This window comes from Fistularia commersonii, chromosome 22 (genome assembly GCF_037954325.1).
Source record: "Fistularia commersonii isolate RoL2024-O1a breed Wild chromosome 22, RoL_Fcom_v1.0, whole genome shotgun sequence".
Taxonomy (NCBI): Eukaryota; Metazoa; Chordata; class Actinopteri; order Syngnathiformes; family Fistulariidae; genus Fistularia; species Fistularia commersonii.
In genome coordinates this window covers 5,971,780-5,992,184 of record NC_141305.1, presented here as the reverse complement: position 1 = coordinate 5,992,184, position 20,405 = coordinate 5,971,780, and the positions used below count along the sequence as shown (strand labels likewise).

Below are 20,405 nucleotides of genomic sequence, written 5' to 3'. Positions count from 1 at the left end.
CCCGAGGGTGGGGGGGGGGCAATTTAATGTAATTTAGTCAAAATTATTTTCTCATTTTTATGACTTCCTTTTCTCATTTCAATTTTTTTTTATTTTTTATTTACACCCAATTTATCATTTGCAGGATTTGTATTTTTTGTCTTGATTTCATTTCCATTGGTTCTTTGTTTATCAGGTTTGTTTTCTTTCTTTTATTTATATTGTTTATGCCTAGTTTTTACCTTCTTTTAAGATTCATTCTGTTTTTTTTTATTCAATTTTCAGTGTTTTTTCAAGAATTTTCAGAAAATGAATTCATGAATGAGAGTTTTTAATAGTAAGTTTGTTTTTCTTGATCATGGTTTCATGCATATTGTCACATGTAGACCTCCCATGAAGCAGGCATTTTCAACTGTTGTGGTCTCCATGGAAACCATTACACTTGCCCAGTTACAGACATAAATCAACAGGGACGAAAAAAGAGGCTGAAGGTCAGACCCTCATCTTCGTCTTCACCATCAGTTCAAAACTTTCACCGTGACAATGAGGATAATCTGGAAAATTCCAGAGGAAAATAGAATCAAAAGAAATACCAAATTATTCTTTTTCACATTTGACAGACAGGGGCATTTTTGAATTAAGCAAAAAATGAGCAAATCTGATAAAATGGATCGACTTAAAAAAAATAATAATCAAAGCATCAAATTAAAAAAATAAATAAATAAATAAAAGAAAAATTAGCTGAATAAGATTGAAAACATTTGGATTTTTCTAAAAATCATGTAGGGTTATAAAAAAAAAACTAATCATTTTACATAGAATAGAAAAAATAAATAAAAGCAAAAATATTTACAGATTACTTGAAGTTATTGTTCTGGGGGAGTTTTTTTGTAAGTGTCTCGTCTCAGAAAAGAAGGACTTTCAGCCGGAGGGGAAAGAAAAGTCTGCATGTTCTAAAGTTTCCCTGGAAGGAGAGAGAATATGCTGCAAAACCAGCCGAGGCTCGTCGCTCGAACGCCTCACAGGGTCAAAGGTCAGCGCCGGATTTTCCTAGGGCTGTGACAGAAAACTGATTTGACATTTATGAGCTTTGCTCCTGAACATAAACAATGACGTTTATTTTTCTCCATCTTTGCTTTGTGTTTTTATTTTTATTTTCATCCAGATTCGTGAGGAATTTTGTGGGACATTTCAAAAAAGTATTTTGGGATATTCTTTCCCACTTTCATGGGAAATTGATTTATTTTTTGCTACTTTGCATGTCAAATTTCTAATTCAGGTTTTCTTTTCAGGTTTGTTTGTTTGCTTTCCCAGGTCCTTTTTTGGCCTATCTCCCCAAAAAATTACAATAAAATTCTGATTAAAAACTTGAAAAAATTCTAATAAAAATGGAAAAATGTATTTTTGGTATAAATAAAAACCCTCCTTTTTTCCATATATTTGCTTGTTTTTGAATCTGCTTCCTCCCTGGTGTTGAGGTCATTTCCTGTTGCACTTTTAATTTGCACTTTTTTCTTATTTTCTGTCTACTGTTTTGGTGGATCACAAATTTAATTTCTTTAGATCCTTCTCATTTTTTCTATGTAAAAAAATCCCATACAAAAGTAAAATTAACAATTATTCACACTTTGATAGGTGGTTTTATCTTGAAAGGGACACACTTAAGTAATCTACTCTTCAACTTTTATCGCAGTAGATTTAAACTTTGCATCCTGGGAATTTGAAATAAATTTACTTTCACACCCCCTGTATTTTCTGTTTTATTGGATATTAATTCATCATTGTTTTTTCCAACTTTCCCAAAGAGGAAACTTTTATTTTGAATCTCTGGAGGTTTGAGCGAGACGGCGGTGATGGTTCGCACCACTTCTTCCTTCTTCCTCTTCCTCCTTTCAGACAGTGATTTATTTTTAAAAAGGATTTGTGTCCCCAAAGATTGATTCTCATGCTCAGGAAGTTCTTGTTCAATTTTAGTCATTTCTATACTTGTATTTCTTCCCAAAACAGAAAAAAAAACCTATTTAAATGTAGTTATTTGTTTATTTATTTTTCGCAGATTAACCGGTTTATCAATTGCTTACTTTTGGGCACATTTTATTTTTGCAAGTTTAAAATTTTAATGAATTTGAACTGCTGTTTTCAAAATCATAATTGTTTTAATAATTTGTATAATATTCATAATTAATTTTCTATTTTTTGGGGGGGATGTTTCTGTTTTGGTTTAAAATCTTATTTTATTCCAGTTTTCTGTGTTCGGCTGATTTCTTACAGAAAACCTGGGAGCTGAAAAAACCCCAAGAGATTGGATAAACATCTCCATGTCCCTTTGTTCCGCTTCCTGCCTCCTCTTCCTCACTCTTTGCCCAAATCCCTTCAGCTCTCTTAGAGACGACATCTTTAGCTACCCCCCCCCAGAAAGACACTCATTTATTCCCTGCTATTTAGGGCAGAAAACAGGGTGGGGTTTATGTTGGGGGGGTGCAAAGAGGAAGGAGCCCCGAGGCTGCAGGTCAAGATCCAGGATGACAAAGACGGGGATCCTCACCTCCGGCACTTGTTGAATGAAGAGCTGAAGAGCAGAGGGGTGGAGGTTGGGGGGTTGGGCTCGGCGAGGACGGGCTGGTATTTACAGATAAGAGGGGTTTGAATGCCGAGGGAATCAAATACACCCCCCAAAAAAGAGGGGGGAGATGTGCTAAAGACAGTCCAACAAGCTTGTTTGCTCACCCATTAGCTGAGCATACTGAATGTTTGCGAGCAGTGTTAGCAGAGTCAGAGGCCGCGGCTAGCGCCTCCTCGCCACGGATCGTTGTTTCATCGGACGGAAAAAGCAAAACGAACGACAAAGCTAAAGATAGATGGGGTTTAACACCAAGAAACAAGCTACCGGGGAAACAGGGAAAGAGGAAGAACAGGCAAAAACATGGCGTTTCAGCATTTAACACTTTGGCTAGGAGATGCTAACATGTTTGTGCATCCATTAGCCACAAGAGGGTTAGCAAGTTACTCAATGTTTTTGCACTAAACTGTACAGATAGTGCTACAGCTAATCTAGCCTTGGAGCATTCTTTCATCGGAAAGAAAGAGCAAAACAGACGACAAAGCCAAAGATGCATGGGGTTGAACTCTGAGAAACGAGCTACCGGGAAAAACAGAAAGAGGAGAAAAAGAAGAAGAAGCAAAAACATGGTGTTTCAACACTTCACGGTTTGGTTAGGAGCAGTAAGTATGTTTTTGCACCCATTAGCCATGAGTGGGGATTAGCCGAGTTACCAAGGGGTTCACTAGTTAGTCAATGACCAAATGTTTTTTGCACAAAACTGCAGATAACTGCTGCTACTCTCGATACTCAAATTCATTACGTATATTTATACATCTCAGGTTTCTTATACTGTTAAATCTCTATAATACTTTTTTCTTAGTACCAGTGGATCGTATCTGCGTTCACTTTATACTCTGTAGTTTAATGTTTGTTTGTTTATTTCACTTTACTGCATTCTATTATTATAATTAAATAGCATTATTATTTTTTTTATCTCATGTCTAGTACATATGGAGAATAACATAACATGTTTATGGTGAAGGCTGACATTGACTTTGACCGACAGCTTTGATTTACAAATTGAAAAGGAAAAAAAAAATATCCAGGGTCCTGGAAATGCAGATCTGAAGTCCCAACATTGCTGCCCTCTGGGACTGCAACACCCCACTATTCATTTGAACTCAGAGTGGAACTTTTAGTGGAAGTTTAAGGTCATAGCATTCATTAGCAACCATCAACTTTATCTGACAGTTTAAAACAGCAGTTCAGGAACAGGTGGAAACTAGCTTTTGTGGGGAAAAAAAAAATTGTCCTGGAAATCTGTTCCTGAGATGGTGGTCCTGAAACTGCAGCAACCCAAGTGCTCATTCTCACTTGTAGTTTCTTTCTTTTTTGGTGGCTATAACTTTACAAAATAATAGTTTGTTTTTTTTATGCGAAGGGTCCTGGACCGCTGTCCTCTCACCCCAGGCCCTGCAGCAACCGCCTCCTCACTTCAACACATGGTTTCTTTACTCCATGGAATCAAACCGTCTGATTCGGCCTTTCAGAACGAGGTCATGGGACAGCGGGTCTGAGATCGTAGTTTGCAAGTTTGCAGCAACCTTCGGAGCATCCGAAAACGCCAGAAGCTCCAGTCTGATCTGAGCGTTGCGGCCGATGGGAAGCTAAACGTCTGTTTCTCAAACTTCACCAAACACTTTTCTCCCTGGAGCTAAACTGACGGCGGACTGCATGCACGTAGACACGCACGCACACGCACCGGGTCTCGGCTCTTGCTTTCAAAGCGTCTGGAAAGCAGCAGCCGGAGTTTCCCTTCGCTCAATAATTCAGGCGGCGGAGCCTCGGATGGCGGTTCCTCGCATGATCTATTTATGGCCATCCCAGCGGGGGGGCGGGGCGAGCCGTGGCTCCGCCCCCCTCGCACTCAACCAGTGGCGGCGTTCATTTTAAAGGCTGCTAAAACAGAAAAATAACAGCGAAATAAACAAACAAGCATCATCAGAGGACCAAAGTTCTGGACCAGAACTGGGTTTTGGGTTCCCTTATAAGGGAACCCAAAACCGGTAGCAGAACCGGGACTCTAAGGGTTCAGGTGATGGTTGTTTACTTAAACATGTTTTCCTTGCGAATTTATAAATACTGTCTTGATTATTAATTCAACTGATTTGTTTTCTTGTTTTTATTAGACATTTGTATCTAATTTTGATTTTAATATTCTGGGCGGGTATTTCAAAAAAATGTTTCATGGTGGATTTTTTTTTCTCCAGTTTTTATAAATGTCCTGCTATTTGGTATTTTATGAACTATTTCGATCAGATGTTTTTTGTTAATTTTCTTTCAAAAATATTAGTTCATTTTGAATTTCCAGATAATTTGTTTCGGCTCTTTCTCTTTAATTTGTCTTTTTGTAATTTCATGCGTCTACAACTGAATTTTTATTAACTTTTTAACATTTATGTTTATTTTTTACCTCATCTTCAATTAAATTTGTCACCAAATCTCATCTTGATTTTCAACATATTTCTTTGACTAGTTTCAAGGTAACTTTCACTCTTTGTTTTCTGTCTCTTTGTTTTACCTAAATAACATAGGAGGGAAAATAAACAATAACATTTATCACAGATAATCATCGACTGTGTGACTTTGTGCCGGGAGGCTCCCCCCCCCACACACAAACACACACACAAACGCGCGCAAACGCTCACACACACATATTATTTTTAGTAATTTCACAATTTGTCTTTAACCTTATTAAGATATGATAAACTTTATTGATTCATTTGTCACAGCAGCATAACAGTTACTGTATAATGTCAAAAAAAAAATGATTTTCTTTTTTAAATTTTTCTTTCAAATTGACAAGAATTGGTAGAGGCAGTGTTTAGCCTGTGCCAGGTCACCTGTCAATCACAGACACCCTTTTCACATATGGACAATTTAGTGTTGTGAGTGAATATGCCGACTGTTTTTTGAATCGTGGGAGGAGGACGGAGAACCTGAGGATGGAGAACCTGCCAGGAGAACATGGAGAGAACCCAGACTGGAGAACCTGGAGAACATTGACAGGGAGAACCCAGTCGTATGAGAACCCGTAACCTTGCTGTGATGCTGTGAGGTCGGAGACCCTCCCTCCCTGACGCTTTTTAATAGAAGCAAAATTAATAAGACGATTAAATAATAAATTGCTAAGATTAATATAGTTAAAACACACTCACACACACACACACACACACATAGCCGCCAGTTACAGGACCCATGCGGTGGGCTTCCAAGCCGTGTCGCTCGTTCTGCTCCGCTGATCCTGGAACTCGGACGGCCGGGAACCATGGCGACCAGGCCCCCGAGGCGTCACGGCGCTTTAACAATTAACTGGCGCTAACGAGGCGGGGCAGGAGGAGGACGGCTGAAGGGCCGAGTGGCAGGGTCGCGACTCGGGGGAGGAGGAAGGACCTTGACCGATTACTTCTTGACGCAGCGATGCAGATTACAGATTAACATACAGGAGGAAAAATTGGAGAAATTCCCAATGGATCTAACTTTTATTTACTTTTGGTCTGACCTTTAAAGTTTCTCACCAGTTTTTTTTTTTTTGTACTAATAATTCATTATTTTTTCTTTTTTTATCATGTTATTTCTGATTTTTTTTCTAGATTTTTTATTTTTTTAAGCTGACTTTCAGCAAAATTCCTTTTAAAGACCTTTATACCTTTTTCTCTCATGATATCCATGATTTTTTTAAATAATTTAGATCTTTTTTCTTGGATTTTCACAGATTATTTTGCTGAAACACTCCGTTATTTATAATTTCGGGTCAAATTTTTACAGATTTTTTTTTTTGATTTTCATCTCCCCTTTGTTTTTCGGGGGGACAGGTCTCACTAACGGCTCACTATTTGGCAGCGGTCAAAAGACAGCACTTCGTCACTACGTTCAACGTTTGGTCCGCCGATCTACGTCTGGCCTAGATATCAATGCTGCGGGGGCAGTGGCAGGAATTCCACCCTGGGGGGTGAAGGGGGGTATATTTGGACCAAGCGCTGCACGTCACCCTTCAGCTGTCGCATCGAACCCCTCCTCCTACTACCATAAAGATCATGTGACCACCACAGGGAGGGGACAACTGTGTTTTCTCAACAAATAAGTGAAATGTCTATAAACTTGCAGCTGTTGTAGTTCTATTGTATTTTTTTTTTCTTTTTTTTTTTTTTTTACTTCCAAGTTTTGTGTTTATTGATTTTAGCTTTTTTTTTTTTTTTTGCAGGTTTCAATTGGTTTCAATTTCTATTTCCAAGGTCATCTGTTGCAAATTTTTCTTTTTACTTTAGGTCGCTGTATTACAGATTGGGAAAGGAGATTCTAAATTTTTTTTACTTTAGGTCACTATATTACAGATTGGGAAAGGGAATTCTAATGTTTTTGTTGATTTCATCAGCAACAAAAATTTTGGCTAATTAATGCTAATCTCCCCCCCCCCAAAAAAAAAAATTCACAAAGTTTCCCAGAAATTTCGTGCCATTTCTCTGATATTCGTGCCGTTTCATTTTAAGCTGAACACAACAAAAATGTTCACGCCTTCCCGATCTTTTAACGAGCAGCTCAAAGTGAAACTAAAGGATTAACAGCTGTTTCGTGAAAAGACGGGAGATGGAAAAAAAAAACAAAAAAAAAAAATCACACGGCAGCTGAGGGTGTCATTAGCGGCGGCTTCCAGGCGCGGGCAGTAAAACAGGTGTTACTTTTATCTGACGTAACGTCGCCCCGCTAAGTTGCAGATGAATTTTCTCGCCGGCTGACGTTGTTTATTTCGGTTCGATTTGTTTGTTTAGCCCCAGACCCAACACCTGTCGGTAGCGAGCAAAGACGACGTCCGGCGGCGCTTAAAACTTTATGTTTCCACCGACACCGACTTGAATAAATCATTCTGCTGGATTTCTGTGTAAAAAAATAAATAAATAGAAGGGAAAACCATACGTGACACTAGAAGAATAGAAGAAGCAGCCTGAGTAGCTGTCACAGAGCTGTCAGGCGAGGTAGCCGTGTGGCTAATGTAGCTTTACGACAACATGTTGTCAAAACATCCAGCTGTTCTCGTGGCATCCTTTTCTGACACTACAATTGTTTGTGTATCTGAGCCGCATAGAGCAGTGGGAGCTGTCAATCAAAATGGAGTCTTACGAAACACGTTAGCAGCGCCGTGTTTCCGCTAAAGAAATAAAGAAATAAATAGAACGCACACCAACAAACAACACATCAGAAAGGCTTCGGTGAAGTGAGGACATGAACCGCCAACTTACGATAAAACTTCCACAACCAGCTAGCATTAGTAACTAATTATAGCAAAGTTACAATGCGCCTGCATGTGAGCTAACTTTAGCTGCTAATGGTCAGAGAAGGGAGCTATTTTTTATACCGTGTAAGCTTTTGTCCTCTCTGATCTTTGGATTTTAGCACAATGGAAAAAAATAAAACATTATCCACTCAGGCGCCAGAGTAGACTGAAATGACCTGCTAATATTAGCAGCTAAATAGCTGGTCTGCAATGCGGACTATACCAAGTATGAGCAACTAGCTTTTGAAGCAATTTGATAGCAATGAGTTAATAATATCAAGCTGCCACTTCATTTGGTTTCAAACACATTTAGCTATCAGTTGATAAGGGTGTTAGCATGTGGTTAGCTGTTTGAGTCACTCTGAGATATCAAGAGGTCCAAATTAGGAACTACGATGCAAACAGTTACCTGATTACACACATTTACAACAAGGCAAATATGCAAATTTCTTTTCAACCATGATGCAAACAGTTACAAGACTACAACATAAACACATTTACAATGAGGCAACTACGCTAATTTCTTGTCAACCACGTTGAAAAAGTCAGGGCTACAGTTGTTAGCAATATATCGCATGGTCATCTGAAGCAATCTGATGTTACAGAGGGTGAAGATACATAGTTAACTGGCAGAGCCACTGTTCAAAGCTACATCAGTGTTTACATTTAAAGAAACATGATGCTAGCAGTCGGCAGATTTGAATATCACCCTCATTACTGGATGAAAAGGCAGCAACATTCATTTCAAGGGACGTTACCATGGTAAATGGAGCAAAGCTAACGGACGGGGGTTAGCGCCTCACGGCACCGTGCCTTTCACGAATGTTAACACACTGAAAAGCTTATTATTACCGCCCATAACTATTATTATGTTTTCGTCCGTTTCTTTTAGCTGCTTTCAAGCTAAATGCTATCCTCCCTCCCAGAGTTAACAGCCCTCTGACAAATCTGGGCTTGAACTCTGGGTTTGGCCTTAAAAGCATGTGTGTGTGTGTATGTGTGTGTGTGTGTGTGTGTGTGCGCCTGTGTGTGGGATTAAACTACTTGGATCTGACGTTTTCCCGCAGAGAAGAGCTAATTTTCCCACAGACAGAGCCGTTAGCATTGATCAAACCTTCAAGGCTGGCAAGGTTTGCCCGGCCCATCAGTCAGCATCTCCCAGGTAACTAGACGTTGAGTTTGTATCGTCTGGAGGATTGAAAGGAGCGGAGGGCGCCGTAGTCATCTTTAACATCCCATCCCAGCTCATCTGAGTCTTGACTCTCTAGTCAACCCCCCCAAATATGGTGACGCATGGAGATTTACCCTCTACACCGCTTTTTTTGGGGGGGGGGGGGGGTCAACCCTTTCCACATGGCCAGTGAACCCAGCGCGGGTCAGATATCCAGGCCAGGGGGCCACGGTGCGATCATGGGAGCGTTCGTTCACCGTGACGGAAATCAGAGCCGGATTAAAATGTTTTTGCAGATTTAGGATGGAGAGGCGCCTTCATTTTCAATAAAAAAAAAAATAACAATAATACATTTTATTGCAGGTGCCTTATTTCACTCAAGGACGCCGTACAGACATAGACTTATACGCAAAATATAGATTTAAAAAGTGACAAAGTGGTAAAAATAATAATGATAAATGTTTCAACATGCCTCACCCAGCGTGGCATTTATAGTAAAAATGAAATGATCCCGGATGAGTTCTGGCCCGGGAGCCTCTGCCCGGCAGCAACTGCAGCGTTTAATTGAAAACCCAGAGGCCTCATGAATAATGGAAGCATTTTTGTTTCATTTTTTTGCCCGGATCAACACAGGTTTAAAGATCTGCTCTGAAAATGTTGACCGCACAGGTGATTTCCTTTGAACCCATTCCGATCCAGTCGGATCAGACGGCATCGGGGAATCTGATCAGGTCCACGATTGACCCAGCTGTCATCGATCTCCAATCGGACCTGCTATGCATCATAACTTGCAGCCCCCAAAGTCCAGGATAAAGATCCTGAGAAGACAAACACTCGGAGACAAGAAGCTGGATTTTTCTGCTACTTTTAAATATTTTAGGTACAGTGGGTGAGTTATTTTTCTCCATTAAAAATATGACTTCAGTGGACCCGACTATCACCTTGCTGCAAGGAGGCTCTAATCAGGGGCTCCTCAAGCTTCTCCATCTTCCTTCCACGGTTCAAAAACAGAGGAAAACATCCTTAGGTGTGACTGGCAGTCTCTATAAATGGCCCTGTGATTGACAACTGACCCTGTGATTGACAGGTGACCCGTCCGGGGTCAAACTCGGCGTCCTGCCCCGGCGCGCGCTCTCGCCAAAGGAATTCGCTGCCATTCCAAATGAAAGGGTTAAAAGCCCGACTAAGCTCCGCCTCCTGCAATGCCTCACCTGCGCGGGGACGCTAATGATTTCTATATTCCCCGGGTTCAACTGCCGGGCGAGGGGGGCGGAGGATCGACGTGTCGCTTCATCCCTCTCGCCTGTTTTTAACCGAGGCGATAATTATGGGCTGCTAAGATACACTTCCTCCAGCTCGACAAAACCGTTCGAGGTGTGTGAAAACACACGCGGCTGGAAGAAAAAAAAAAAAACACATATCCAAACAGTACGGAGCAGACATCTCATAAAATTATGCCCGCTTGATGTTTTTTTTTTTTTTCAAAAACATTTTCAGATGGTTTTCACGCCAAGGCTCCTCAGACAGAGACCGGTTTCATTTGAATGAAATTAGAGCCGGAGCCGGTTCTGGCGAGAGGGTTGTACCCATCCCATACTTCCATATCGGAGAAAATGGAAAGAAAACAGAACGCGGCGCACTCGTCAGGAGACCTCGGACGGCTAATTTTAGACAACTTGAAAAATCAGAGCTGTCGGAGAGCGAGTGGAGGTACCGGCCCCATGTTTTTAAATGAGAACAACTTCAGACACCAGCAGGAAGGTTGCAGTTGCAAAAAGAAAGAAAGAACTCCAGAACAGTTAGCAGCGCTCAGCCTTCTCTCCGGGTTGGTTCTCCATGTTCTCCTAACTGGGTTCTTGCCATGTTCTCCTCCCTCCTTGAGTTCTCAACATGTTCTCCTGCCTGGGTTCTCCATCTTCCTCCCACAGTCCAAAAACAGCAGGTTCATTAAAGACTGAACAGTGCGTAGGTTTGAATGGTTGGACATCTCTATATGAGGCCGTGTGATTGACAGCTGACCCTTTAATTGACAGGTGGTTACAGGTGCCTCTAGCTGGTATCGGCTCTGAGCCTTTGGAGCGGGAAAGTGAAAATTGAAAGCGTTTCGTTCTTTTGAAACTCGTCAGAGAACACCGCTTCAATACAGTCAAAAAAAAAAAAAAAAAAAAAAAGACCCAGAAATAATTGAGCAAGGACTAACTTTTACACAAAAGTGAAAAAAATTACCTCATAACTCGAATAAATGCGAACAAAAAAATAAACTAAGGGTGAAGTTTTGACGAGGATCCGCAGGAGGCGCAGCACTTTCAGGACCATCATTTCTCCCCAAAAATAAATGCTAATGCTACACGCTATCGATCGTCTCCCGACTCAATTTCGGGAACGAAGCCAACATCGGCTGATTCTTTTTGATAGAAATGGAGGTATCCGACGGGAGTGAAGTATTACATTTTATTTTTAATTGTTTTCGTTTGAACTCTGTGTTTATCCCACCTGACGGAGCAGGGAAAAAAATAGAAAGACAGAACAGAAGAGGAAAGAAAAAGAAAAGCGTGAAGGTGAACAGCGGGTTAATGGCCGACTTTGATACGAGGAAAGGGAAGATAAACTTCACGTCGGGGGCGAAGCTCCTTCTGTTTTGCTCCGATTTCTTTATCGGCGAGATCAACACCCCCTGCCAGAGCCCTGGGGGTTTCCATGGCGACCCACTCTGTAATCTGAGGTTTTTTTTTTTCCATTTGTTCCTATCTGCCACTCCAGGCATTACAAGAAGGAGGAGGAGGGAGTTCTTCACTTTGAACTCCAGGTTGGCCTTCTTCTCCCGGCTGTGTTCAAACATGCCGGGACGTCCCACCTGTCTCCACACACACACACACACACACACACATCACCTCCTCCTCTAAGCTCGGTCTTTACTCCCGCCGCTCCGACAAATGATCCCCCTCCTTGCAAAGCCGGAGGAAAAGTAACAGGATGTGTGTTGTCATGTGTTTTGCGAGGGTGGGGGTGCAAGGGTGCAGGGTGGGGGGGGGGGTCTTGTAGGTGCTTGCAGGAATGTCACCGTTGTTAAACCTCTACTGTAATTACACTGATAACACGGCAGGAAACAAGGCGGCCTTCGTCATTATCCCTCCTGGGAACTGCGACACCCCCCCCGCCAGAACCTTGGATTCAGGGCTTTTTTTAAGAAAAAGAAATTACTAGTTGCTGCAGGTCACAAGTGGTATTTTTGTAAAGTTCAGAGAATCTCTGCTTTGCGTTCCCAACAAAAGGAAAAAGCCGAAAAAGGGTTAAAACACAGCCTTCGCTCAGAAGGCTCCCTCCTCATCCTCCTCACCAACGCACCTCCCGTCGGCCTCCGCATCGACCCGCCCGGGGCCGTACGTCGGAGGGTGTCGACGATCGGGAAGCCGGTGACGATCAAAGGCTATCGTCTTTTCTACAACCTCCAACCGGCCCTGGCGCCCGTCTTCCAGGAGTCACGTGACCCAAGTCCCGGGGCGGCGAGCTTCGAGGGATAAAGAGGCAGAACCTCCGAGCCGAGGCTCTGGACGCTCGCCAGGGAGAACAAAACCCCGCAGAAAAGCAAGAACAAAGCTGCGGGGAAGAAGAGGAGGAGGAGGAGGAAGAGCAGCGCCAGGTTCGCCGCCGCGTCAGCAAGAATTTATTTAAACAGAGAAAATCTGTGAGGAACTTTTGGCCCGAGCTGTCCAGAAACTCGGACTCCAACTCCAAGGATAGAAAGATCACCTGAAAGGGTTAACGGGAACTGACCTGAAATATCAGGAGTTGGGAAAAAACTGCAATACAGCGGGAAAGTCAACTAAAGTTACTCTGAAAAGAATCGTCCGAAAGGCATAAATAAGAATAATAGTTACAGCCGAAAATTGGCTGAAGATTCAAACCAAAATTAAAAAGGTAAAAAAAAAATCATACAGAAGTAGGTCAAAGGTCACGACTAACATCTTCCAAGACCTCGAGGTTGGGCCCGGGATTGAAATGAAACCCAGAGCCGTCACCGCACAGGTGAAAAAGAAGCGACATAAATCCAGAAAGGAAATCCAAAAAATAATAATAATTACGAAATTACAAAAAAAAAAAAAAATCTCCAAAAGATGGCATGAAAAAACACCCTTTAAAATCAAAAACATTACCCTTAAAAGTACCTTCACAAGAGAAAAAAATAAAGTCAAATCATAAAAAGAGCTGAAAAACAGGAACCAGTCAATTTGTAGAAAAAAATAGACACAAAAAGAAATTAACAGGAGGAAATGAACTACAAGTTGGAGCAACTCAGGAACAGGAGGTGATCAGTTAGCTAGAAATGAAACTTTCTTAGAAACTAGCGTCCTAACATCATCAACAATCATCTGAAGTGAAACCGAAACAGGAAGTTCACGATGACGTCCATCTAAAACTTCACAGACACAGGAAGTCGACCTATGAAATGAATCTGTCGGGAATCAGCCAATCAGGATGCAGCGAAGCTCTGGATGCTCGCCAGGAACTTGGGGGGTGAAAAGCTCAGAAGGAGGACGAAGGAGGAGCGGAGGGAGGAAGATGGGAGAGTGAGGAGGAGAAGCGAGGAGGTTGGGGAGGACGAGTGAGGAAGAGGGAGGACGAGTATCGGCGGCTCGTCTTTTAGCAGCATCATGATCCGTCTCATCGCCATTATCATCCACAAAGTCAGCGTCCGCCATGCATTATAGATGAGACCCGTCAACGCAGGGAGGAAGTGCAGCCGATGACACGCGCACACACACGTACACGCGCGCGCTCGTACACGCATGCTCCGATGCGCTAATGTCCAGTGTGAATAAAACATGAGCAAATACCCATCAGGCTTTACAAACGGACCGGGATCCGAATCAGAGCGGCGGAGAGGAAGAGGAAGAGGAGGCACCTACCGCATACTGAGATCCCTCGTAGACACAAGCTCCTGCGGGACGGAGAACAAAAGGACAACGTTAGACGTTCCAGCACTAAATATAGTCCAGGAAGTAAAACTTGGAAAACCTTCACAATCAAATCAAAACAACATTTAAAAAATGGTTTTGAAAGCGACAAAAGACAAGCTTTCATGTCAAATGCGTCAAAAAGTGATTGAGGGTTAGAACATCGGGCGGACAAACAACTTGATTGGACTGTCAGACTGAGGAACGACGAAAGGTCAAAATTCAAACAGTTGAGAGATAACAACAACTCGACATCTGTAAAACGATGGATTAGAAGCGTCAGTTGACCGCGAGGAAGACCTCAAACTGATCGACGAACCTCAAACTCCAGTAATACAGAACTTCAACTTCCAACGGAAAGACGTGAACCACCATCAGACCTCAGACCACCACTCTATGGACATCAAACTTCCGCCCAATCAGAGCTAAAACCATCTGGACGATGCCGAAACACTATCCTACAGATGTCAAACCCCCATCCAACTATTGTAGAGCGATGTGAATCGTCATAGACTTCGATCCACCATCAGGCAGTAGGCACACTACTATCAGCCAGACCTCAAACTAAGGTCGGACAGAGGTCAAACTACCATTGGATAAAGTACCGTCAGACAGAGGACCAAATGGTTTTCACAGACGTCAAACTGCACGTAAAACAGAGGTCAAACGACCATTGGATAGGAGTCAAGCTACACCCTGACAGGCCTCAAACTACCATTGGATAGATATCAAACCATACTCAGACAGAGGTCAAAACATGGTCGGATAGAATTCTAACTATGGCCCGTCAAACTTGTGTCAAACAGAGGTCAAACTATCCGTATAGGGGTCAGATGACAGCCTGACAGGGGCTCAAACTACCACTGGATAGATGCCAAAGTACCGCCCAGAGGAGGTCATACTGCCATCGGTTTGATACCATGCTAGCATCCGACAGATAGAACTGTGATTGGACAGACATCAGAGTACCGCCCACGGAGGTCAAACTACCGTCGGTCCGGTGTCAGACTCCTCTGCGCGGGCATCAAACTACTGTCTGACAGATGTTCAACTGCTGCCTGGAAGGCTTGATTCAACCCGCCCTCTAACAAGCATCCATTGACCGTCTGTCAGTTGGACTAGTAGATTGGGGCGGAGGAAATGCAAGGGAGACATTGTCAAGATGCAAAGCTTCCGTCTTCCCGTCTGAGCGGACGGGGGAGGGGGAGGGAGGACAAGACGGATTAGATCCAGGATTAAACGAGATTCACCAGAGACTACATCTTTGAAAGATTAACAAATCGGTATCTTATCACCACTTGTTTGGACACTTTCTCATTTTCTCTCGGGTTTAATTGAGATTCTGAGACGTTCCACCAAAAAGAACCTGGAAACCTAAATTCAACCCGCTGTTGAACTGTCACGGTCAAAAACCAACCAAATGTCAACATCCTGATCAGACCTTTTGCGGATCGATTAGTGATCCATACTCCTCTGGCAGTCACCGAAACTGACCAGCGGTGAACCATCAGTCTCTGAGAAAACTGATCAAGTAATCAATGACTTTACATCCTTATAAAATGGGCTTGACAAGGGAAATAAAGACAGATGGTTAATCAATATCTGATCGTCAATGAAACTCGCGTGTGTTTCAGGTGTTTTTCTCACAATTTCAGGGGGCGAATTTCTTCATGTATTTATAGAAATGTATTTTTTTCATACATTTAAGGAGATTTCTTTCATTTTGAGGAAACTTCAAATATTTAAGGTAAATTTTCTCACGAGATTTGAGGTGAAATTCGGGTCAATTTTACTCAAGCGTCTTTTTGAGTAAAAACTGACCAATATTTCAAGTTTTGCTTATTTTCATTTCCACTTTGTTTATTCTTCAGGAGTGGAAATAGAATCAGTTCCCTCTCCTAAAAAAAAAAAAAAAAGTCAGATTATATTTTGATTTATGAATATTTATAAAGAATAGTCTTTATCTCTCCAAGAGGACATGAATAAAAAAAAAAAAACTCAACCCACTGAGCAGCAATTAAATGTCAAACTATTTCAACTTTTCTCATTGTTTTGCTTCCAACTCCCACATCCTAGTTTCGTGCAGCAGGAGCGATAAAGGGCCGAGAAAGATGAAGGACAAGTAGGAGGAGGATGTTTGCCTCTAAAAGTTAGCTGATTGGATGCCGACCGCCTCGGCGAACGGATCGCCATCGGTTTGACGTCAGGCGGCCCTCGAATTCAGGAAAGGCAACAAATTGAATGTCAGAAAAACAATTGTCTGTACGTGTTTGTGTGTGTGAGAGTCTTTCTCTTGGTGTATATCTGACTGAATGTGTATGTGTCTATACGTCTGTGTGTGTCTATCTCTACCTGTGTGTTTCTGATTGTACATGTGTGTGTCTAGGTGTGTGTGTCTGCCAATACATCTGTCTCTGCGAGTGTGTGGGTCCATCTACATGAGATGTTCCAGCTAATCTGTATGTGTGATTGTATGGTTCGTCTATAAGTGTGTGTGAGTGTGTGTGTGTGTGTTTGCTTGCCTGTCGATACTTGTGTGTTTCTGTTTGTGTGTGTCAAATCGGTTTGTATGGGCGTGTTGTGTGTGTATTTATCATGCAACAAGCAAGCACCACTCTCACACACTTCCCTCATGTAGATTAAGTCAAATTAGAGGTCCTTAAAGGAGAAATTATCTCAAAATTCACAGCAAATCATATAGATAAACTGTATCCATATATCACATAAACAAAAAAAAAACTTTAAACATAAATTTCCTTTTTCAAATAATTAATTTGTTTTAAAACAAAACAAACTCCAGCAACAGGAAGAAAATTGTGATCAAATCTCAAAATAAAAAAATTAAAAACAGGACATATTTCCTTCAAAATTTGAAATGAGAAAAACATAAGCAAGTTAGCGCAAATTAAACCAATACAGGTAAATTGGACAAAATTCAAAATAAATTAAAATTGTTCAATTGGCTGCCAAGGGAAAATGGTGGACAAAAAATATTGCCAAAAAAGCTAAAAAAAAAAAACAGAAATAAATATAAAAATAAAAAAATCCTCAAATTTAGATGCAATTTCAGGATTTGCTACACTCTTTTCTGCTGAAAACAGAAAATGTAAAGAATCTGTTCAAACCCTTGGAAAACAAGAAAATTTCAATAGATTAATGTTGAAATTTCCCATTCATTTCCCAATCATCCCAAACCTAAGTTATTTCCACAAACATAAAAAACCCTCAAGAAAAATAAAATAGTAGAAAATCAGCTGAAAAAAATTAACAGAAATCACTTTTAACCGCAAAGAAAAAAAAATCAGGGAATTTAAAATAAGAATCAACTAAAAAAAAATCGCCGGAAAGTAAATGGAGGGATTTTCCCACACAAAAAAACTTAAAAGGTCCGGAATTTACCTTATAATGAAGATTGAAAAAAGACATTTTGCGGGGGGGGGGTATTCAACTTTCATAACAAACTTCCGTTTCGATCAGTTCCATCGATCGATTGATTGGTCCGCCGGGTCACGTGTTGCACCTTTTTATCCCCCCTTCCTGTTTCAAGAATCCCCAAACCGTCCCCGCGGGGGTCACGACCCTCCAGGGTCCCCGCAAGAATCCGAGAAGGATCGATTCACCTCCCAAAATCATCGATCGGAAACGTGCGTGCGCGGAAGGGGGGGTCTCTGATACCCCCCACCCTCCCCCCGACCTACATTCACCGTAACACCCCCCCTCTTCCACGCAAACGTACCGTGCGTGTCCGGGGCTCCGGTGAGGATCCCGGTCAGCGCGCCAACTAAGATCCACCATCCGTCCATGACCAGCGCCCGGTGGCTTCAGACCCCGGACCGAGGCGAAGAGACCCGGCGGGCAGGCGGGGGCTCCGGTGTCCGGCGGCAGGGGAGACACCAACCAGAAAAGAAAAAATCCGGTAGTTGTTTCAAAAAAAAAAAAAAAAGAACCGGGGGGACGGAGCGCGCCGGGTCCGACCCGTGCGCGCTGCGCTCCGGCCAGGAATGCGGCGCGGCCCCGGCCGGGAACCTGGAGGTGGAGGTGGAGGGGGAACCGGGGCGCTCCTCCACCGGGCGGAGGACGCGTCTGCAGGCGGCCGGCTGTCAGTCACTCTCCGGCGGCGGCGGTGGGATCGGCGGCCGCTGCCAGTGACGGTGCGTGAGAGACTTTGTCGGGTTCCCGCAGCGAGTGTTTGAAGTGTTTCTGCACGCGGTTGGTCTTCTCCTCCTCCTCTTCCTCCCCCCGCTCCTCCTCCTCCTTTTCCTCCTCTCTCTCTCTCTCTCTCTCTCCCTCCCTCTCTCTCACCGGGAGGACGTCCCGCCTCCCCGCCGCTCCGGCCGTTTCGCCGCGCGGACAGAAAATCTTACCGGGTCGCCGCCGCTGCGGATTTAGAGCATACACGCACGCGCACACGCACAACCTCCTGTAAATCCCAGCAGCTGCACAAAAGTGCGTGTACCTGTTTTAGAGAGTCTCTTAAAGCACGCGTACACGCGCGCCACGTGCACGCGCGCGCACACAAACATCGCTATCAATCTCAGCTACTCAAACAGTGCGTGTGTAGTGCGTGTGTAAAACAGTCAATTGTTGGGCGCGTGTGCGTGTCACTGCGAGAGCAGCGTGTTTATGCGCATGCACGTCATTTTGGGACGTATTTCGATATAGGTGCACGCACAGACACTCACTTTCAGCTGTTGGGATTGATCGCGATGTTCGCGCGCGCACGTGCACATGAGTGTGTGTGCAAAACAGCCAAGTGTTGGAGCGTGCACGTCACACTGTGAGGGATGTGTGTTTGTGCGCGAGCACGTGCGTTGGGACGTACTCATACATAGGTGCACCCACACATACACACACACACACACATTCAGATGCTGGGATTGATCGCGATGTATCTGTGTGCGCGCGTGCACGTGTCGTGAGTGTGTGCTTGTGTGTACACGCACTTTTCTTCAACTGCTGGGATTTATGTGTGTGTGTGTGTGTGTGCGTGGACGCACTCGCAGTCTTCTCGAAAACATCGGATGGGAGTTCCAGTGAAACCGTGAAATTCAGTGGGGTGATAAGAAAATTAATTTTCTTAAAATGAAACAAAATCACAGAAAGAAATTAAAATCCGAAAAAAAGATATCAATAAATAATGATAAGTAAAATAAATAGAATAAAGAGCAAATCTATCGTCAATTTAAAGGAAATAAATTATTGAAATTAAGACGTCATCGGAGGAAAAAGTGCGAGAGAAATGGCCAAAAAAAAACAGATTCACTGGAAAGAGTAGGAAACGAAATATTAATATTTTTTAGATTAAAAAATGGTCAAATTGACCGGAAAAGTGACTATGAATTAGTTAAAATTACCATGATAAAAGCGTGCCTATAAACTTTCCCTAAAAATGAACGATACTTTTAGTTTACAAAGAGATCAAAATTGCCACTACCCTGCTGGATTTCAAATAAATCTTTACCAATTTTGCAAAAACGGGTCACATTCTCACTATGATTAAAATCCAATTTAAAATTTTCTTTGAAATGGTTTCCAATAAAATCCATAACAATATTGATAATATTGACTCATAATATCATTTCATGAAAATCCTTAACAATATTGATAATATTGACTCATAATATCATTTCACGAAAATCCTTTTCACAGGAAACATGAAACATCTTTGATCCCCGTCAGTCATTCCCACTCTTTAATCCCTGGTCAAGTTGTAACAGCATAATCCAGATTATCGCTGGCATCCTTGGCGTTGAAATCAGATTATTCACCGCTCTCTGACTCTTCACGCCTGCAGCTTTGATTGACATGGTTGCCATGGCGCCGGACTAGGATTGAGAGGTGGGCTCCGTCGAACGGTTTCGTGGGTTGAGGCCATTTTTCCCCCCCCCCCAAAATGCCCAGAGATTAACCAGAGCCTGAGGATTCCTGAGAGTCACATGATGCAACCTGACCCTGACCCCCCAACCCCCCCTGTCTGCTTTTGTCCCCAACCAGAAACCGGATCGGAATCTGTTTGGCCTTTTTCTACGGTCTTTGACGCTCGGCGAGCCACGCGGCACGCCATCGCACATAATCTGAGAATTACCGGAGATTAACCACATGAGCAAACGAAAGCATGATGTGGAAGGAATTACCTGAAATCACAATGTTATTCACCCCAATAATAACGGAACCTGATAATGTCGGTGAATTCACCCCAAGATAATGAACAGGTTCCTGAATGAAATAAGCAAACAATCCAACAAACTACCGTGAAATGGAAAGCCTGACAGATGGGATTAAAATCATCTGAAAATATCAAGAACTTCACCTAAATAAATAACACTAAATGAGATTTTACATTCAATCGTGGCTCCATAATGAAATCCTGCTCACACGGTCGAGGGGGCGGAGCCAATCCCAGCTGATACAGGGGCGAGGGGCGGG

General features: G+C 42.7%; 1 protein-coding gene across 1 annotated transcript in view; it reads right to left on the bottom strand.

The window, feature by feature from the left end:
• Positions 1–18,330, bottom strand: part of fras1 (Fraser extracellular matrix complex subunit 1) — a 161,748-nt gene extending 143,418 nt beyond the window's left edge. Inside the window, exons 1-2 of the mRNA XM_086169440.1 lie at positions 17,716–18,330; positions 13,932–13,963 (exon numbers count right to left, since the gene is read on the bottom strand). Of these exons, the coding sequence (XP_086025566.1) occupies positions 13,932–13,963; positions 17,716–17,782 (99 nt within the window). The 5' untranslated portion in view covers positions 17,783–18,330. The remainder of the gene's footprint in view (positions 1–13,931; positions 13,964–17,715) is intronic.
• Positions 18,331–20,405: the final 2,075 nt, after the last annotated feature.